Below are 18006 nucleotides of genomic sequence, written 5' to 3'. Positions count from 1 at the left end.
GGAATCGAACTGGGGCTCCCCGCACGGCAAGCTAAAGTTTTTACCACTATCACCATTTCCTTTAAATGGATATCAGTCATTAATCAAATTATTTTGAAGCTCTTTTTACTAGCTTTCTAAAGCAATATTGTATTGTACCAGTTGTGTTAGTCGTTCATTATCCAAAACTCAAGGTCGGGGTTGTGTACATCAATAAAAACTTACGATAGCAATTGTAACTTGTCCTACAAGAACTAAGACGCGAACTTTTGCTAACCTGGCACCGACGTCGCTGGTCATCGATCTCTGGTGAAATACGACCAAACCTCAGTCTTCACGATGACGCCGCACAGCTAGCGTCAATTTAGTTTACAAAAAACAATAAACAAAAGTTTTTTTTTTCATTACTACCACTAGGTTTTACGTAGTAGGTATAGCCTAGTTTATTTTTATTTGCATCATGACTGCGGCAAAAGTTACAAGTAAAAAATGGATAAGCGAAGAAACATTGGACGAGGAGGAACTTTTTAGGCATTGCAGGGAAATGGATATTGTTTGTTATGCAGTAACGAAAGTTTTGTTAGAGGCCAATAACAAATGGAAAGATTGTGTTGGCAAAAATAATAGCCATTCATTATCAAATCGCAGCTATATAATGGAACTGGTCAGCATACAGGTACATTTTTTTCTTATTGCTTGTGTGTGTCCGTTCTCACTGAAAAACACCTAAGTTTTTTTCTTAATTTGTGCAAGTTATGCATAGTTACATACATTTATACTAACATTAGGTATAATACCAACATGTCTAAGTTTCCGTGTTTTCACAAATTGATGAAGCTAATAATTTTACATATGAACAATTTGAATACCTAATAAATAATTCTAACTAATACTTAGTAAGTATTTTGTAACTTTTCTTTGATAATTTTGTAAATAATATTAGTTATAGAGCCTAGTGGTTAGATGTTCAGCTTTACTTTCCGGGGGCCGTGTTCGATTCGAATCCCAGCCGGCACCACTAAATGTCCTGAGCGTTTTAATCAATTGAAATATCACTTGCTTCAACGGTGAAGAAAGACATCTTGAGGAAATCTGTATGCCTGAGAGTTCTTTATAATGTTCTGCAATGGGTGTGGAGTCCATCAATCCGCACTGGGCCAGCTGTAGGAAACCCGTGCCCTGTACCACTACAGGGTAATGGGTTGATATGATGAGAATGATGAAGATTAGTTATAGTTAATATTTTTTCAATAGTTTTAAACTTTTATGTTACTAGCGACATTATTGTCTATGCTTAGAAAAGTTCAAACTGTTGACTGTTGATTAGAACTAAATGTCGAAATCATAGCTACTAACGGAAGATGTAAAACTTATAACGTAAATGTGTTTCATATTTATAATAAACAGTTGTTATTTAATATTAGAAATGGGATTGTTATTTTGAGTTCCCCTAATCCTATATGTACTTTTATCGTTTAGTGAAAATACATTAATTTAAAGCTAATTTTATAAACTAAAAATTATAACAATTATTCAGTAGATATGTGTAAAACTTGGGATTATTTTTACATAAATAATACTAAGAAATAATTGACTTAAAATATTTCATACTAATTATTTATTAAACCTTACTATAACTATTTTGGCATAACTAAGTAACACTTTACTATCTATTCCTCTTTTTAAAAAAACTGTGGTCAGGCAGATCGCTTTTGCGTAGGTACTGAATTGATTTGAATTTAGAAATGCCATTGTTCATAAAAAATAAATCATAGGTACCTACCTAGTGTATTTAAAAAACTATACTATCGTGTATTTATTTTATCTGACATGTTTGCAGGTTTTAGATCAAATAATACAATATTTATCGAAAGTAGTTAAGTCATTTTACAAATTAAATCCTAAATTAGCTAGACTGAAAAAAGAAAATGATTTATTAGTTAGCAAACATGATCATACTTTCGACATGTTGTGTAGCAGAAGGTTTATAATGCTGCAATCTCTGTACAATCTTATAATTACGATACTGTCAGCATGTCTACATAGAGAAGATTCGAGGAAAATGATCGAGTCTTGTTTAAGGTAAATATTTTTTTATTTGCTGGAATGCGGTACCTACGTCGTATTTAGAACCCGCGACTGCGTTGGCGTCTGATTGGTCGCAAGCATCACATCAATTTGCAAGCCTTAGCCTGGCTATTATTGAATATCTAATGATATCAGAAAATCAAAGATATTTGCAACGAAATGCTTCATAAGATCCCGAAAAGTTAAGTGGCGTTTGTTGAATAGACGAAATTTCTTAATCGTGTTAAATAAAGCTTAACTTACCGTTTAATCTTAGAGGAATACTTGCCCCTAGTACTGAGAGGAATCTAAATTTGATTTACTTTTTTTTTTTGGAAATTTTAATCAAAGATGCCCATTTTACCTTTATTAAAATGGTTTTATTGTTTTAAATATTAGGTATTCATTATTCACATAAAAAACAGTATTAAATTTCTTTGTTACAAATTTGTTTCAGCTTAGTGGGTATTTATAACAACTTGATCGGTTTGAGCTACAAGAGGTTTACAGCTAAATTCAATATCTGCAGTAACACATATCCAAACACTATAAGTGAAACGAAAACTCTTACTCTTACTAAATTAGTACAGGTACGTTGTTTTTAATTCAGTATTATCATTTGTAACCATATAGCATTAAGTAGACTAAGTATATGTAGGTATGTAGGTACAGTAACAGGGTTTATATTTAGAAATTTGACTTTGCCCGTAATTTCCTAAAATTTTAAGTCACCTGGGCCCCAAGTCTGCTATTTTACAAGATTTGTCATTGTGACACCATTCCATTGCATTCCAATTATCATTGTGCCAAAAGTTCGTAGTCTACTAAATCCACAAAGGACGGTTTTTCAACGATGCATAGACGGCTTTATGGTTTAAAACCGCCTTCTCCTATGAAAGAATGGATATGTGTCCAGCTGCAGAATGCTGAGCATAAAAGCCTAGAGGCTTTAACAACAGAAACTTAACTTCCTATTTAATTATATTTTTAGGAACAAATTTTTCAAAGAAAAATAGGTACCTATTTTTTTTTTAATATTTGGATTGTTTCGAACTTTTATAAATATTTCTTGAAGGGTTTCAAGAACTAATAAACGGTTTTATTTCTATATTTACTTCTTGGCTAGCGTAGTTGCTATATTCTAGTTGCTAGTTGCTGATTCTAAACTCTATGGAAATCCATTAGAAAGATAGAAAGCAACTATATTTAAATAGCTTTGTATAAGGAGTCTAAAGTCGGATTGAGCAAGGAATAAGGAGACTTGGGTAGGTACTGTCCGATTCTTTTTTTTTTTCAATAGGTACCTGACATAACTTATATATTATTATCTAGTAATTTTTACTATTTATAAGTAAAGGATATAATATAGATACATGGTAACTATTGTGTGATACAAAATGTTCTAAAACGTTTTTGAGATATAAACCCAATAAATTGTACTGACGGCTTCACATTTTTGAAAAAAGAATAAATTTGCGGGGAGATGGTAGGACATTTTTTGCCCTTTCGGTAATAACCATCGACTTTTATGAAAAAAAAAAAAATCTGTAACGTAGATAGGTATCAAATTGTTTTAATTTCGTTGCCATAGGTTCTGGCCAAAAGCCGCACGGAAACAAATTGTCATCGTCTAATCAATTGTTTAGTCATGATGTATAAACCCGAAGACCATGCTGATAGCGACTCCAGTTCCAGTACAGCTGACAGTTTGGAAATATATCAGTAAGTGATTTATATCTAATATGAAATTTCCGTACTGCACGATGTCGTCAAGATATACGTGCGTATCGAGGTATTTGTATAGGTAGGTTTATATATGGAATCTTCCATTCGATATAATTTAAACTGTCGTGAATAATTTCCTTCGTTCGTTCATTTTATCTTTATTAAATAACGGCTGAGCTCACGTGGATTCTCGTAGGTAACTTTTTTTTTTTTTATGATGACTTGGCTTGGTTTTTCAGAAAACAAACTGAAATGTTCAAAAAAGACAGCCTATTATTGAAATGGGATAATGTGTATCTTCTGTTGATTAACTAATGATTATTTATTTCAGCACTTTAACTAAACACATAACACCACCAACGTCTTCCGCATCTCGACGTCTGAACATGAACAAACGTCGACAAGCTTTCATAGATAATAAAAAAGCCAAAATGAAACAAGCGCAGAGTCTTATCGAACCTAAAAACGGACATAAAAAGCTGACTGAAGTACTGAACCCACAAATTTCGGATTCCGAAGTGCCTTACTCTTCACTTTTAACCAACGAATGTGTATTAGACGCCTTTAATAGTGAAGGTAATAAAAAGGATTGAATTTTACAAGCTTTTATTAAGGTTGCAATGTATATAGGTACATTTATATGTTCGGGTGGAATCTAGCAAATAAGTGTTGAAGCAGAAATCTTCAAACGATTGAGCTGAAATATGCATTCACGTTCAGTTTAAGTGACTTGATTTTAAGATTGACTCGCGTAAATAAACAAGTAAAGTAAATTAGTTGATGTGAATGTGTTGATTTTAACTACTGAAATTCCAAACGAAGTAAATACGAGTAGGTGCGCACTGAAATTTCGCAATAATCTATCATAAATTGAGTGATGATGTTATAAGTTGATACTTTAAGAAAGTAAAAAAATTGGTTGCCTGTAAACTCGGTATACGGGCGAAAGTTTTACGTGACAACGACTTTGAGTGGTAAAATAATTTTAATGTGAATATTCATTCGTATAGTAGGAAGAAGGATGAAATAATAGTAACAATTTAAAACATTTATTTATACAAAGAATTATATTTAAAACATTAATTTGTACAAAGAATCTCGCACTGAATTTCATATTAACAAAATTTTATTTTTACCTTTACACATACATACGTATTTATATACAAATATACATACAATAACTTGCAATACATTTGCGTACAATGAAACAGCGTTTACTACAAAGGGACGCGTGCCTTTCACTTTTTATGTCTGTCTCTCTCGCTCTTAGGCGGGCTAACCATGCCCGAGTGGAAGGGATGCGTGCCTCTCACTCGCTCTCATTGTGAGCGCATAACGTGAGCGGAGCGTAACGCAGTTTCTTGAAGTGTCACCCGGCAAACCAATTTATAAGACGTTGTCACGTCAAAAAAGTTAAGTTCTATGTTTAAATAACATCTTGCTTTATAAAAAGGTTCTATACCTTTCATTTATTTATAGACAGCTTTACATCATCGAAGGGGTCTGCAACGTGATATAGTTACCCCCAACGGAAACGAATATACCACTGACGTTTTCTAACATGTATTTAGTGTGTAAGCTTCTTTGTATACTCATTAAGAATACCAGTGCGCAAGCAAAGCCGAGCTAGCTTACTACAGACTTTGCGGGCAGAGAAGGGACTCCAAACGCTTCATACCCATGGTGGCCCGGTTGACTTACGATGCAGTCATAACTCAAATGCCATGGTAAGGGTTCCATTGAATCAAGAATGAATGGGCAGCTTTAAATTGGCTCTCTTCCGGTAAAGACATTTTCAGAAAACCGATTATTATAGGTAAGGGACACTGGTAACAGGGTAGATCCTCGTGCTTTTTATCCTTCTGTAACTAACTTAACTTAAAAAAAATGTCGAGTAAGAAAGCATATTAATAAAATATATATGTGGTAATGGTCTTTTGCAGAAAACGTCAATACAATTTTGCAGAGTGAAGAAATATACATAGAGATACTACTAGACACTGTAGCAAATGTTTCTCCTTTGTTATTGGGACCAAAGGGTGTCAAAAATCTAAAATCAGGTATTTATAGACATTGCAATTCTATCCAAATTATTATATGCATATAAAGGCATTCTTATTAAAAGAGTTCTTCCGCATCTCGACGTCTGAACATGAACAAACGTCGGCAAGCATTCATAGATAATAAAAAAGCCAAAATGAAACGAGCGCAGAGTCTTATCGAACCTAAAAACGGTCATAAAAAGGTGACGGAAGTACTGAACCTGCAAATTTCGGATTCCGGAGTGCCTTACTTTTGACCAACGAATGTGTATTATACGTCTTTAATAGTAAAGGTAATATAAAGGATAGAATTTCACAAGCATTTATTAAGGTTGCAATGTATATAGGTATATTTATATGTTCGGGTGGAATCTAACAAATAAGTTTTGAAGCTGATATCTTCAAAAATTTTTATAGATAGGTATATAAAGGTATTCTTATTGAAAGAGGCTTCTTCTAGCTTCCAAGAAGAATCCCAAATGTATTTCGGATTTTATATCTGTGCTTACTAAAGATAATACAATTTTCAAATAATGCTTGCAGGTAGGATACAAGCTAGCAAAAAATCAGCCCAAAAAGTAACACAGTACTATCAAAATTTGCTTTGGGGTGATGTCGGTAGTTGCCTAGAACATATCGTGCTTTGGTGGTCTTCATTTCCATTAGCTACAAGGTGAGAATTTTAAACGTGTTAAAATTATATCAATAAATTCCACAAGTGTTACTCTATAGATAGCGCGATGAAAATTTTTCTTTGATGTCCACAATCACAAATTTCCTGAATTTCCTGAATTTGTGATTGAATAATAAAATTGGTACCACGAGTATAAATAAAATAAATAAATAAATAAGCCATTTCATTCCAAGTAACATATTAAACATCGAATTATAAAAAAATAAAGTAATAAATAAAATAAAGAAAATCTAAATAATAAACATGCATTAAAGTTAGTTGAGTATCCATCTGCGGGTAAAGGCCTCCTTCATCTTGTCCCACTGCACACTATAAGTGGCGAGCCTCGTCCAAGTGTACCACGAGTATAGAAATTCATTCTATTTTGTTATATTTTAGATCGCCCAATACGAGTCAAAATCTTCGTCAATGGTTGTTTTCTACTTTCAACGATAATAGTGAGTATTCAAGTCGTTTAAGTTAAGAGTATTTTGATTGCAAAAATATAATAGGCTCGTGTATTCATGTCTTAAAAAAACATGTTGCCATCGTTAAAAAGAACAATATTCATTCAAGTAGGCTTAAAATAAGCACGTCTTTGTCTCACGTTTATTTTTTATTTGAACAGGTTTCGAAGACACATTCTACCGCGAAGGCGGTGGCAAGAAACTCATTTTTCCAGCCTTGCTTTCAAGAGTTCCAAACAACCTTGTGTCATAAACTTAAATGTTACTAAACCCACAGTTTAATTAAATTTAGGATTTTTTGAATTTACTGTATTAAAAAAATCGCCCATAGACAACCCAAAGTTATGAATGAATGAATGAATGAATATAAAACGAGATATAAAACCATAGCAAGAGAGTACAATTTGGTGGCCTTATTGCTACATAGCGATTTCTTATTAAGTTGTATATTATTCAAACGAAACTAAAATCTTCCGGTAAACACGAAATTCCGGAGTAATTCTTATATGCTTAGATCTTGCGTATCATTCAAAAACTAAGTAATAAAAATAAGAAAATGGATCTTTTTTAAACTATTTTATGCATCTTCTGCGCGTAAAATTATGGCTAATGGATTTTTTAGCTCTTTTAACTTGAGTTAGTAAATCTGCTGTTCAGGATTTATCAATCATTTTAAGTAATTTCACAATATTGTTTGTAGCTATAACTTCTTATTTTAAGGGCTGTGGGCATTCCTATTTTTAGACTTACACCATTCATAATTCTTTTAACTTTGTACTAAACTTCATTTGATTTCTTTATTTTCTGTTATAAGCTGTAAGTTTTCCTGTACAATAAAATAAAATAAAATAAATGACCATGTGCGTGTTTATTACAGATATCTCGTATCCTCACGAAAATTGAGTGTTGATACCGGATATGGCCACGTGCGTGCCCTACTTTTGATAAATCGGATATGGCAAATGGGCCAAACTAATGTTGTTTTAACACGCTTAGCGCCAATGGCCCTGAACCGAAAGTAGTATCCATACTTCTTTTTTTAATTAAATGACTTCAAACTTTTAAAAGTTTAGTGCTAAAAAACTTGGTACTAGATTGGTAAAAAAAAAGAACGATGTGTCTAATGTAATAGAATCGGTTTTTGAATCTTCGGGTAAAAATACAACAAGGGTTCCGAACGTGTACAGTAGGGCTAGCATGCGTACAACGAGAAAATTATTTCTACCTATTATCTCATCCATCGCTATAGAAAAAATACGCGTAACGGGTAAAGATAGTTCTTTCATGGCACGCATGTTGGTAAAAAATTTATTACGCTTCACAAACATCTGTGATATTTATTTATTTATTTATTTATTTAAATAGTGATAGTTCAACTTCAATAAAGATTTTTGATTTCAGGAATTCTTAGGGGTAGGCAGTGCTTTAACGCAACTTAACGTTATTGAATGCTTCCATTCACAGATACTCCAGATTTAGTACTATCATCATTGAGAATATTAGCTGACGCCTTAGGATGCCATGTCACATCAACTTCTTGGGACAAGCATTTTGGGTAAGCCACGTTACATTACCTAAATAAATAAATATGCTACGACAAAACATACATCGTCATCTAGCCCCAAATTAAGCGAAGCTTGTGTTATGGGTACTAAGGTAACTGATGAATATTTTAATGAATAATATACATAAATACTTATAATTTAAATATAAACATTCAGACACTGAAAATAAATACAAAATAAATAAATAAATATACTACGACAATACACACATCGCCATCTAGCCCCAAAGTAAGCGTAGCTTGTGCTATGGGTACTAAGATAGCTGTTGAATATTTTTATGAATATACATAAATACTTATAATATACAAATAAACACTCAGACACTGAAAAACATTCATGTTCGTCACACAAATATTTAGTAGTTGGGGGAATCGAACCCACGACCTCGGACTCAGAAAGCAAGGTCGCTGCCCACCAAGTGTTGTTCCTCGAACTTCATACTATTTAGCAGTTGACAGTTATTATGTTACTCTAATGTTCTACCATAAAGTGGTAAAAGTTTGTGAGCTAGCAACATTCCGCGGATGTGAAGTTAGACGTGCGCGAGGCGTTTAAATTTTTTTTGGACACAATGCATAAGGGCTGAATGTGGGTTCTGTGTGTTCTTAATTCTATGCGTTCCTACTTTACCGTCTGACTTTAACTTGTCCTTTATAAAATGCAAATGTGTGTTTGTTTGTCCTTCCTTTACGCGCCAATTAAGGATCCAATCAACTGGATTTTTGGCATAGAGTTAGTTTAAAGGCCGGAGAGTACATAGACTTCTAATAATAACATGGACTTTTGTCCCAGGAAAATAAACGGTTCCCACAGGATTCGTAAAAACAGTAATAAGCGCGGACGAAGAACGCGGGAATAGCTGGTTATATATATTTTTTTTAATTATTACATTCACAGGGCAACATTAACAACAAATTTAAAGCCGACCGCTTTAAAGGATTACTCGAACCTCTCTGTCGCCATCAACGAAGTAAGTGCTTTGTCATAATATACTAATGACGATTTTTCTGTCTTTCGAACAATGTTTAATACCTACTTACTAGCAAAAGATAACATTATTTAAAAAAAAAATGAGTAAGTATATTAAAATATTTTAATTAGGTGCTTAAGAAATACCCTTTAGCTAATGCAACCGAGGAGGAGGTACCTGACATTGTATTTTTGTCATGATTTTATGTGTGAAATTGTGTGACCTTTTAAGTTGATATTAAAAGTGTTATAGAAAAAAGCTATTTGTATTCTTTTTAGCAACTTTAAATAAAGCTTTTGTTAAAAAAGTGTTTAAATTAATGCATTTGGCAAATCATAATTAATTTTTGTGCATGTCATGTAATAAAATTAAATGTAAACGATTGCATGCCTTTGTAATTGCAATTGCATTAAATTCAAAATTTTTGACTTTTTTTTTGACTTTCATTTCTTGGTAGTAAATGGTACATGTTGGGGAGAACTTGTAAGCATGAAAATACCTCTAAACGATTTCTAAATCACGGCGCGTTAATAATGCCCCGAATGTTCTAGGCTACAGAATCTGGAGCTAACTTCGCAGTGATGCTTCAAGAGCTCGTGACTCTAAACAACCATTGCGAAGTAACCTGGGACTATATTTTAGGGGCGCCGTTAGAGGACTTGCCTATAGTGGAACAAATACCTATTTTACATCGATTAGGTAATGATAATAATTCTACTTCCTACTTATGCGGTAATAATTCTACTTCTTATAAACGCGAAAATTTTATTTCATTTCATTTCTTTATCTCATCTAAAACAACTCCACTTTAGTAATGTTTCTCGAACAGGCCGTTAGCCATTTTTTTCCGTTTAGCAGTTGAAAGTAATTATTTTACCTCTAATGTTCTAAACGTTTACAATAAAATGGCGAAAATGGGTAACGTTTGTGAGCTAGCAACTTTCCACGGGTGTTATGTGAGACGTGCGCAGGGCGTTTACACTGCTTTTGGACACAATACACTGCATACAATAATGGTAATGAGGGTTCTGTACGTTCTTAGTTCTGTGATTATACCCTAGATTAACAGATAGGATAATTTTACCCCGGAAAATCCATGTTTCCCGCGCGACTTGTTTAATTTTTTTTTTAAATAATAATTCATAATAATTGATGAACATAAAGTTTTAAATATTAAGGATCACATGAACGACGAAAAACTCTCTACTCCACATCTATATATTATTTGACTGTGAGATGGTGATAACAAAAAAAACCGGCTACGTCTTGTTAGAACAGGGCGCGATTCGAACCCTATTAGCTTTAGTTTTAAGTAAACGGATTTAGTTATCGCCATACATTCACAATAATGTTAACACATTATCTACGAACGCTCATAGTTTCCTGTGATGGGTCTACTTTATTAAAAGGTCTTTGATTTTAAATTTCAAATCTTTCCGTAGATCATTCAATCCATACGTATCGACTGTGGTGCCTTGCGGAAACACGTCGTTTGGCGAACCTCTGGGATATGGATAACTTCTTCCGAGTAGCTCAAAACGATATGCAAGTTTGCTTAGAGCAACTTGTAAACTTGCGTTTCGCTGATCACAACGATACCCTTGAATCTGGTACGTATCTCTTCTGATGAGTTTCGCTATTCTACACAATAGGTATACCCCGACCCACCGCGTCGTCTCGACCGCCTGATCTGTTACTACGTTTGATCCCATCCTCGCCGCCACTAAGAAATACTGAGAGGTCAAAGAAACACGACTTTTCGTTACGCCACTACGGCTACTTAGAAAAGTACCATCTTATAAGCTTACAATATGTACATTATAAACATACATAACAGGGTCCCCAGGAATATGGGCGAATACAAAAAAACAACATTTAAATCGGTCTGGTATATTCTTAGCTTATTACTTAATTACTCAAATGCCTTTATTTTACAGGTAAAGTTGGTGTACACGAAAATGTTTGCGCTAAAATGAGAGAAAAGTTAGTGTCAGAAGTGAAAGTCAACATTCAGAAACTAAAGGCAATCTATTTTTACTTTTTCGTTTTATTTGACTAGCATATCTAAATTTTATTTGAATACTATTTGGGTTTCTAGCATATGTGGGGCAGGTACATCATAAGTGAGAAATTTATTGATAAATTCCAAAGTTGTTTTATTTTTAACTGAGAAATTATCATATTATCAAGAAATTATTATATTAGGCATTGGTCATACTGGGAATGTAAATATTTTCTTTTTTTTCCTTTATTAATCTGCGGTTTAATAAATAACCACAACACAATGCAATGATTGAACACATTAATTAATTACTTAGAGCATATCAAAATAAAAAGATACCTTAGCTAGAAACGATCAGAATAATCTATTGAAAAACAAAGAGCAGAGTAGACTGGTTGATGTCAATGAGGATACAGACACTTGGCGAAGTGACATTTTCTTGATGCCTATGTTAATACAATACTACCAATTTTTACACGATGTTTGTTTTTACCGTAGGAGGCGGCAGATGAAATAACGACGGTTCTGTCGTCCGTATGCGCCACAATAAGCCTAGCGCATCTCACGATGATATTCCCGAGCAACGCCGAGTGGCGGAGGGTAGTTCAACCGCCAGATCCTACCTTTTCCTTATATGTACACGAGTTCCTAGGTAACTAATAATTTTGTAAATTTCTACAATATTTATTAGAGGAATAAATACTTTATTTCATACAAACATAAAATTATACAGAAAAATATTAGCATGAAAAATTGTAGGCAGTAAAGACTGCCTTATTGCTAGAAGCAATATTTTACAGATAAGCACTGTATTCCACTCCCGCTTTGACTCTTTGTCATCACTCTATATTTTTTTTTCATTTCATATTTATGCATCTATTTCAGATAAAATGTTATTGCCAGTTATAAAAGCAACTAAAGATATTACGACTTTAAACATGGTGCTAAGGATAATGTGCGAGTCGTGGCTACATCATATTTATGTGGCGAAAGTAAAATTTACGTAAGTAGGTACCTAATCGGTACTGTAAAAGCCAAATCAAGGCAACTTGAATGGGTTTTCAAAATGTGGGTTACAGTAATTCTCGTTGTTATAATCATAATATATTACGTAGATATGCATAATTTGAATACCTTCAAGGTAAGATTGAACAGGGATTTTATAGACAAGCGAACCCTAACGAAGACCTCTCATTGCAATTTCAGAAAATGGTTATATATATAGTGAAAATTGTCGATTTTGATAGAGCTTAAGTTACAAAGGTACCAGGAAGTTATAAGAAATCTAAATATTTTGTGTAAATAAATATACATCAACATAACTGGCAAATGCGTTGATCTATAAAAGCAATGTTGCCAGCATCTTGGGCACTATGTGCCCATCTTGTTCCTTGCTGTGGTGGCTTCAAAGACGTTTTTGATTTTATTGATGTTATTTTTAGGTTATTATTATTTTATTTTTATTATTGGAAAACCAACAGCTGTAATTACAAAATAGTTTATAATATATAATATAGTTAGTAGTTAATACTAATAACAGGTTAAGTACCTCTATAAGCAACTGAAGTAATATTTCGGGTTTCGTTTACATTTATTGTACTTATAATAAAAATATTTTCATACCTTCAAAAAATAAATCACTTAATATTCTTTTTGTACAGAAAAGATGCTGCGGTACAGTTATTAGCAGATTTCAATGAAGTCCGCGTTTGGTTAAACAACTGCAAACCTCTTGCAGCCTCATCTAAGAAACACATCTTGCAAAACGAAGTGTTGAGGTAAAACCTTTCTAAAAGTATTTAAAGTTTGCTTTGCTTACCACCCAACACCATGTTTAGTTTAAGCGGGCAAATTTTTTTTTTTTTATTGCTTGACAGTAGGTTTAAATTGACTGGCAAAAAATAATCTTTTTCTTTTATCGTATCTCTTATTACGATGAGTTAACTGCGGTCCGAATTTTTTTTTATTACGCTTATTATGTTTGAAAAGAGCCACTGCTGAGTTACTGCCGGCTTCTTCTCTGCAGAATCTGCTTGCCGAACCATTGGTAGAGTGACTAGAAATAGACATACTTGACGTTTCATTAGTGCTTATAAAGTAGGCCTACATAAAAATAATGAATTAAGATTTATTGAAATTGGATGTGTTTACTTCGTTTGGACAATTTGTTTTTAGGTCGAAACCATAGAGCGATGAACTGCTTTTTTCTACGCATTGTTCTAAACTCAGCTTATTTATAAATAATTGATTCCCTTATTTGTGGCCTTTATCTCAAGCGCACGTCAGCATTTTTGCGCTAGGTTTTATGCATACCATTTTAGACGCCATTTTTCAATGAACTGCAGTAGAAGACGTATGCATAAACATCGCAAGCTTTTTCTGCACCAGTCCACTTTTATATAATCACTTGCCTAAACGTAGGTATAATTGGGAAACGCGAATTTCGTTCTTTTAAATGAAAATTCAAGTAATTCTTATCAAAGTTACTAAGCAATTAATGATTATATCCTAGATAAAGTTTGACATAACTTGACATGCTTTTAATTAATAATATTAATTCAAGTCTAACTTTTATGTTAGCTCTATCTACCTACCTAGGTTTGCATACTGAACGGAATTTGGTTAAGAGCTAAGAATAAAATCAAAGACTACTAACTCATACTCACATCGAAACAAAGAAATAAATAAATAAACTTTCACAGGAGATGCGAAGGCGTTGGAAGATTGTTACTTCACGCGCCAGGCGATCTCATATCAATGCAAGAGTCAACGATGCAGTCCGCTAAGATTCGAAAAGATGGTATGTCTTTTATTACATTTACTTATAAACACATTATATACTGCAAATACGCCATGAAAATACTTTTACTAAAATTACACAAACATAATTGTTCTAATGCCTCTTAATTACATAATTGTTAAATGTAACTTAGCGACTTAGGACGTGTACTCGTACATCTTCTAATAATTACTCATTCCCCATACAAACTTTCATCCGCTATTCTACATAATATATAGGTAATTACCCACTGCGCTATAACTTCGTCTGTTCGGCACCTAAGGGTTGGGCCATTAAATTTTAACACTAAAAGTAAGCCCTTGACTGCAATCTCACTTGGTGGTAAGTGATGATGTAGTCTAAGTCTAATGGTAGCGGGCTAACATTATTTATTTATTTATTTATTCCCATCTTACATTTTTGTCATTACAGGAAAAAGTTATCCTAATACGACAATGCAGCATGTTATGTAAATTTTAATAATATATATAACTATAGTCTATAGTGTATATGATAAAATCCAAATCGCTATATTTGTGAGTTCACTCAGATTGCAACAAAATAAATACGTCTTCTCGGCTATCACATTGAGGGTACGGAGTGCGCGCGTCAGTGGCGCCTCCTTCAGTAGCTTGGTGCGCCCGTTCGGCACCGCCAGCAGCGATGGCCGGTGCCTCCGCCAAACATACCGGTCCGGCGCACGCAGGCTTACCAGGCGTAACACATCAGCATTACATATTTGTCCCCTCAGTACTCTAACAACATACGTTACGAGTGTAAGCTCTCTCCTTACCCTAACCAAGCCCAGAACAAATAATGTTGGGTACATCAATGGGTAGTAGGGGTACACTCCATAAAGCTTCATGTACAAGTACCTTACAAATTTGTTTTGGACCCGCTCCAGCATGAGACTATATTTAGCTTCATGTGGAGCCCAAATGACTGCGTTACCTTCTAGGTGGCTCCTAACCAATGCTGATACAAGGCGATTACAGCACTTATATTCGTGAAACTACGAACCGTGCGTAGCAAAAAGCCTATATTCCTGTAGGATTTCTTACAACATTATATTATGTGACTACGAAACGTTAGCTCAGTATTAAAACTTACCCCCAAGTCCTTAACTTCTACTACTCTCGTCATTGGTACCCCGTCGATTATATAGTTACCGAAAACAGGGGCACATGCCCGAGAAAATGTCATCACTGCACATTAATTTGCGAGTATTAAATTGTAACCTATTGTATTCACTCCATTTTACCACTCTATCTATGTCCTCCTGTAGCCTCGCACAGTCACTGATGTCGTTAATTCTTAGAGACAGCTTAAGATCATCTGCAAATAACAAACATTTAGCGTGTTTGACTATGTTTGGCAGATCATTAATCATTAAAATGAACTGCAATGGTCCTAAGTTGCTGCCCTGGCTTACACCGGACCTTGTGAGACCTTGTTAATGGGTATGGTAGTCATACCCCTAATAGGTATCTACGCGACATCGCACCGGAACATTAAATCGCTTAGCGGCACGTCTTTGTCGGTGGGGTGGTAACTAGCCACGGCCAAAGCCTCCCACCAAAACAGACCAGAAAAAAATCTGAAATTATTAATTCCCAAATTGCCCCCTGTCGGGAATCCGGGACCTCCTACTTAAATTCATAGCGCTCACCGTCGCTTAAGTATATTTCATAAGGAATCACCCTGTAAAAATATTAAATCAAAAGAAGCATATTTAATTTTTCCGTATAAACTAATTCATAACATTCTAAGTGTTTACTTATGACAACCCTATTGAAGATAAAAGACCGACACGTGCATATTACCAACGTTAAAAACTCAAAAACTAAAACTTATACTTGAGACAGATAATTCTCAAAGACACTTAAGTAATATACCTCTAAAGTATTACTTCGGTTTTCATTAATATTTACCTATATTAAATAAAAAATATTCATAAATTGATATTATTCTGCAAACCCAGTTGGTAGTGATACTCATTTTCACTCATTTTGTATCGCTCTCTTCTAGAAAGCGACACTCCGGAGCAGCTAATGCCGGCTGAGATGTACGTGCCGAACCAGAAGCAGTGGCTGACGTTACGTGCGGGCAAGTTCAAGGGGCCAGTCGCCTTTACCCTATGTTGCTTAGTTTTATATTAATATGTTAACTCAATAAATATATATTTGAATTATGTGTTTTATTTAACACGCCGCATAAATAAATAAACTTCTTTTTTAAAGTGAAAAATAATTAAACTTTTGATAACTATAATTTGCCAGATATTTATGTTCATCACATTAGAGTTGTTGGGTATTTTGGTATAAATACAACTGCATTATTGATGCACCGCAGTCCTGCATGGACTCGAACGATGCAAAGATACCTCCCGGTTTCTTAGTCGTTTATCAGGGTGTATGTCCTAAAACTGGACTGCAGACTAGCAGACTATATATATATATAGATATTAGACTATAGATATTAGCAGACTACCAATTCGTGCGATCATTGAATTGTCATTGTGCAGCAGACTAGCAAATGTTCATTGGCGTGTCAGTGGTCTTCCATCGGAAAATCATAATGACACCATAATGACACCATTGTGTTAGCAGACTACCAAATATGCCAAAATTGACAATTATGAAGTCACTGATCGATCACTGACATACAATTGTAATAGCAGACTTGGGGCCCTGGTATGTGAATCACTGCTGTGCTCACGAATATTATGCATTTATTTTGTTATTACTTTTTATTATCTTTTAGAAAGTAATACAGAAATAAAGTCTTCTTAATAACAAAAGAAATATGAACCTTGATGCCTGAAATAAAGTTTTATATTATTGGTATTATTAAAACATTCTATGAAAGGGAGGCCCTTACCCATGTGACTTTAGTAGCTTGACGATGATTATGAAAGTAAATACGTAAAGATTTTTCATTTTGGAAATTGCATGTATACCCAAGAGGTGAAATGCATTTCAGTAGGTACATAACAACCCCGCTAGGCGTTTTCTATGTGAATGTGAAATGTGTGTGTTCAATGATGTTCGCTTTAGAACGAGACTCAGAAGCCAAGATCTAGTAAACCTAGTCCAACCTGCCATCTACTAGACTAACGGTTGCTTCGGTATCAGTATTCGGTATGGCATAAGTATTTATTGCAAGGCATTAATTAAAAACAATCTCGATTTGATTACATTTTTATTTCGTCACAAAGTTACACTTATTTTTGGCATAATATGATTAAAGGAAATACTATTTAAATTTTAGTTTTTCAAATTTCACGCAATCTCAATCAAATTTAAATCTACGTCTGATCACATTTAAACATAATGTCGATAAATGTATAATAAATAATCAGTTCATAGATTACAATGGCCCAGTTGCATTAACACATTTTAAGGACACGTTACTTTTAAACAATCCGCTAAAGCATCTCTGAAAAAAAATATGTCTACTAGAATTGACTCTATTTTTCTAGGTCTTAAACGTATGTCTTTAGTACGGTATTACTTGAGCTACACTCTTGCTTATTGAAGAGGTACTTTAAAAAAGCGCGAAATCAACATGAAATCGCTTAAAACGGGTTGTCATTTGACACTTTTATATATCTTGTCAAACTTGACAGATGCGTCAGAACCACCTATCCTTATGCTTAGAACTCTGGAATGATATTATTTTCTGTAGTCGCAGTAACAGTAATTAAAAAAAATATATCGTAAGAACTACACTAAATT

At 33.9% G+C, this 18006-nt stretch overlaps 1 protein-coding gene across 2 annotated transcripts; it reads left to right on the top strand.

The window, feature by feature from the left end:
* Positions 1 to 1769: 1769 nt before the first annotated feature.
* LOC120631485 lies at positions 1770 to 16457 on the top strand. Of its 2 annotated transcripts, XM_039901095.1 has the most exons (17): positions 1770 to 2061; positions 2504 to 2636; positions 3638 to 3768; positions 4103 to 4347; positions 5715 to 5831; positions 6357 to 6486; positions 6886 to 6944; positions 8418 to 8508; positions 9416 to 9488; positions 10040 to 10187; positions 10931 to 11098; positions 11426 to 11511; positions 11989 to 12142; positions 12376 to 12493; positions 13152 to 13268; positions 14193 to 14290; positions 16298 to 16457. In XM_039901095.1, exons 1-17 carry the CDS (start codon positions 1946 to 1948, stop codon positions 16426 to 16428), a joined length of 2115 nt encoding a protein of 704 aa, XP_039757029.1. In that variant the 5' UTR covers positions 1770 to 1945; the 3' UTR covers positions 16429 to 16457. The 2 variants fall into 2 exon arrangements, with proteins under 2 accessions (XP_039757029.1, XP_039757028.1); XM_039901094.1 differs by lacking the exon at positions 10931 to 11098 and having other exon boundaries at positions 1872 to 2061.
* The last annotated feature ends 1549 nt before the right edge of the window (positions 16458 to 18006 follow it).

The sequence above is a fragment of the Pararge aegeria genome, chromosome 18 (genome assembly GCF_905163445.1).
Source record: "Pararge aegeria chromosome 18, ilParAegt1.1, whole genome shotgun sequence".
NCBI classification, from domain to species: Eukaryota; Metazoa; Arthropoda; class Insecta; order Lepidoptera; family Nymphalidae; genus Pararge; species Pararge aegeria.
This window is presented reverse-complemented; position numbering and strand designations above follow the sequence as displayed.

Bases quoted from the DNA above. Each gene is read 5' to 3' on its own strand.
- LOC120631485 (XM_039901095.1), top strand. From the start codon at position 1,946: ATGTTGTGTAGCAGAAGGTTTATAATGCTGCAATCTCTGTACAATCTT. The intron at 2,637-3,637 runs GTACGTTGTTTT...TCGTTGCCATAG, and splicing joins CTCTTACTAAATTAGTACAG to GTTCTGGCCAAAAGCCGCAC. The intron at 6,487-6,885 runs GTGAGAATTTTA...GTTATATTTTAG, and splicing joins TCATTTCCATTAGCTACAAG to ATCGCCCAATACGAGTCAAA.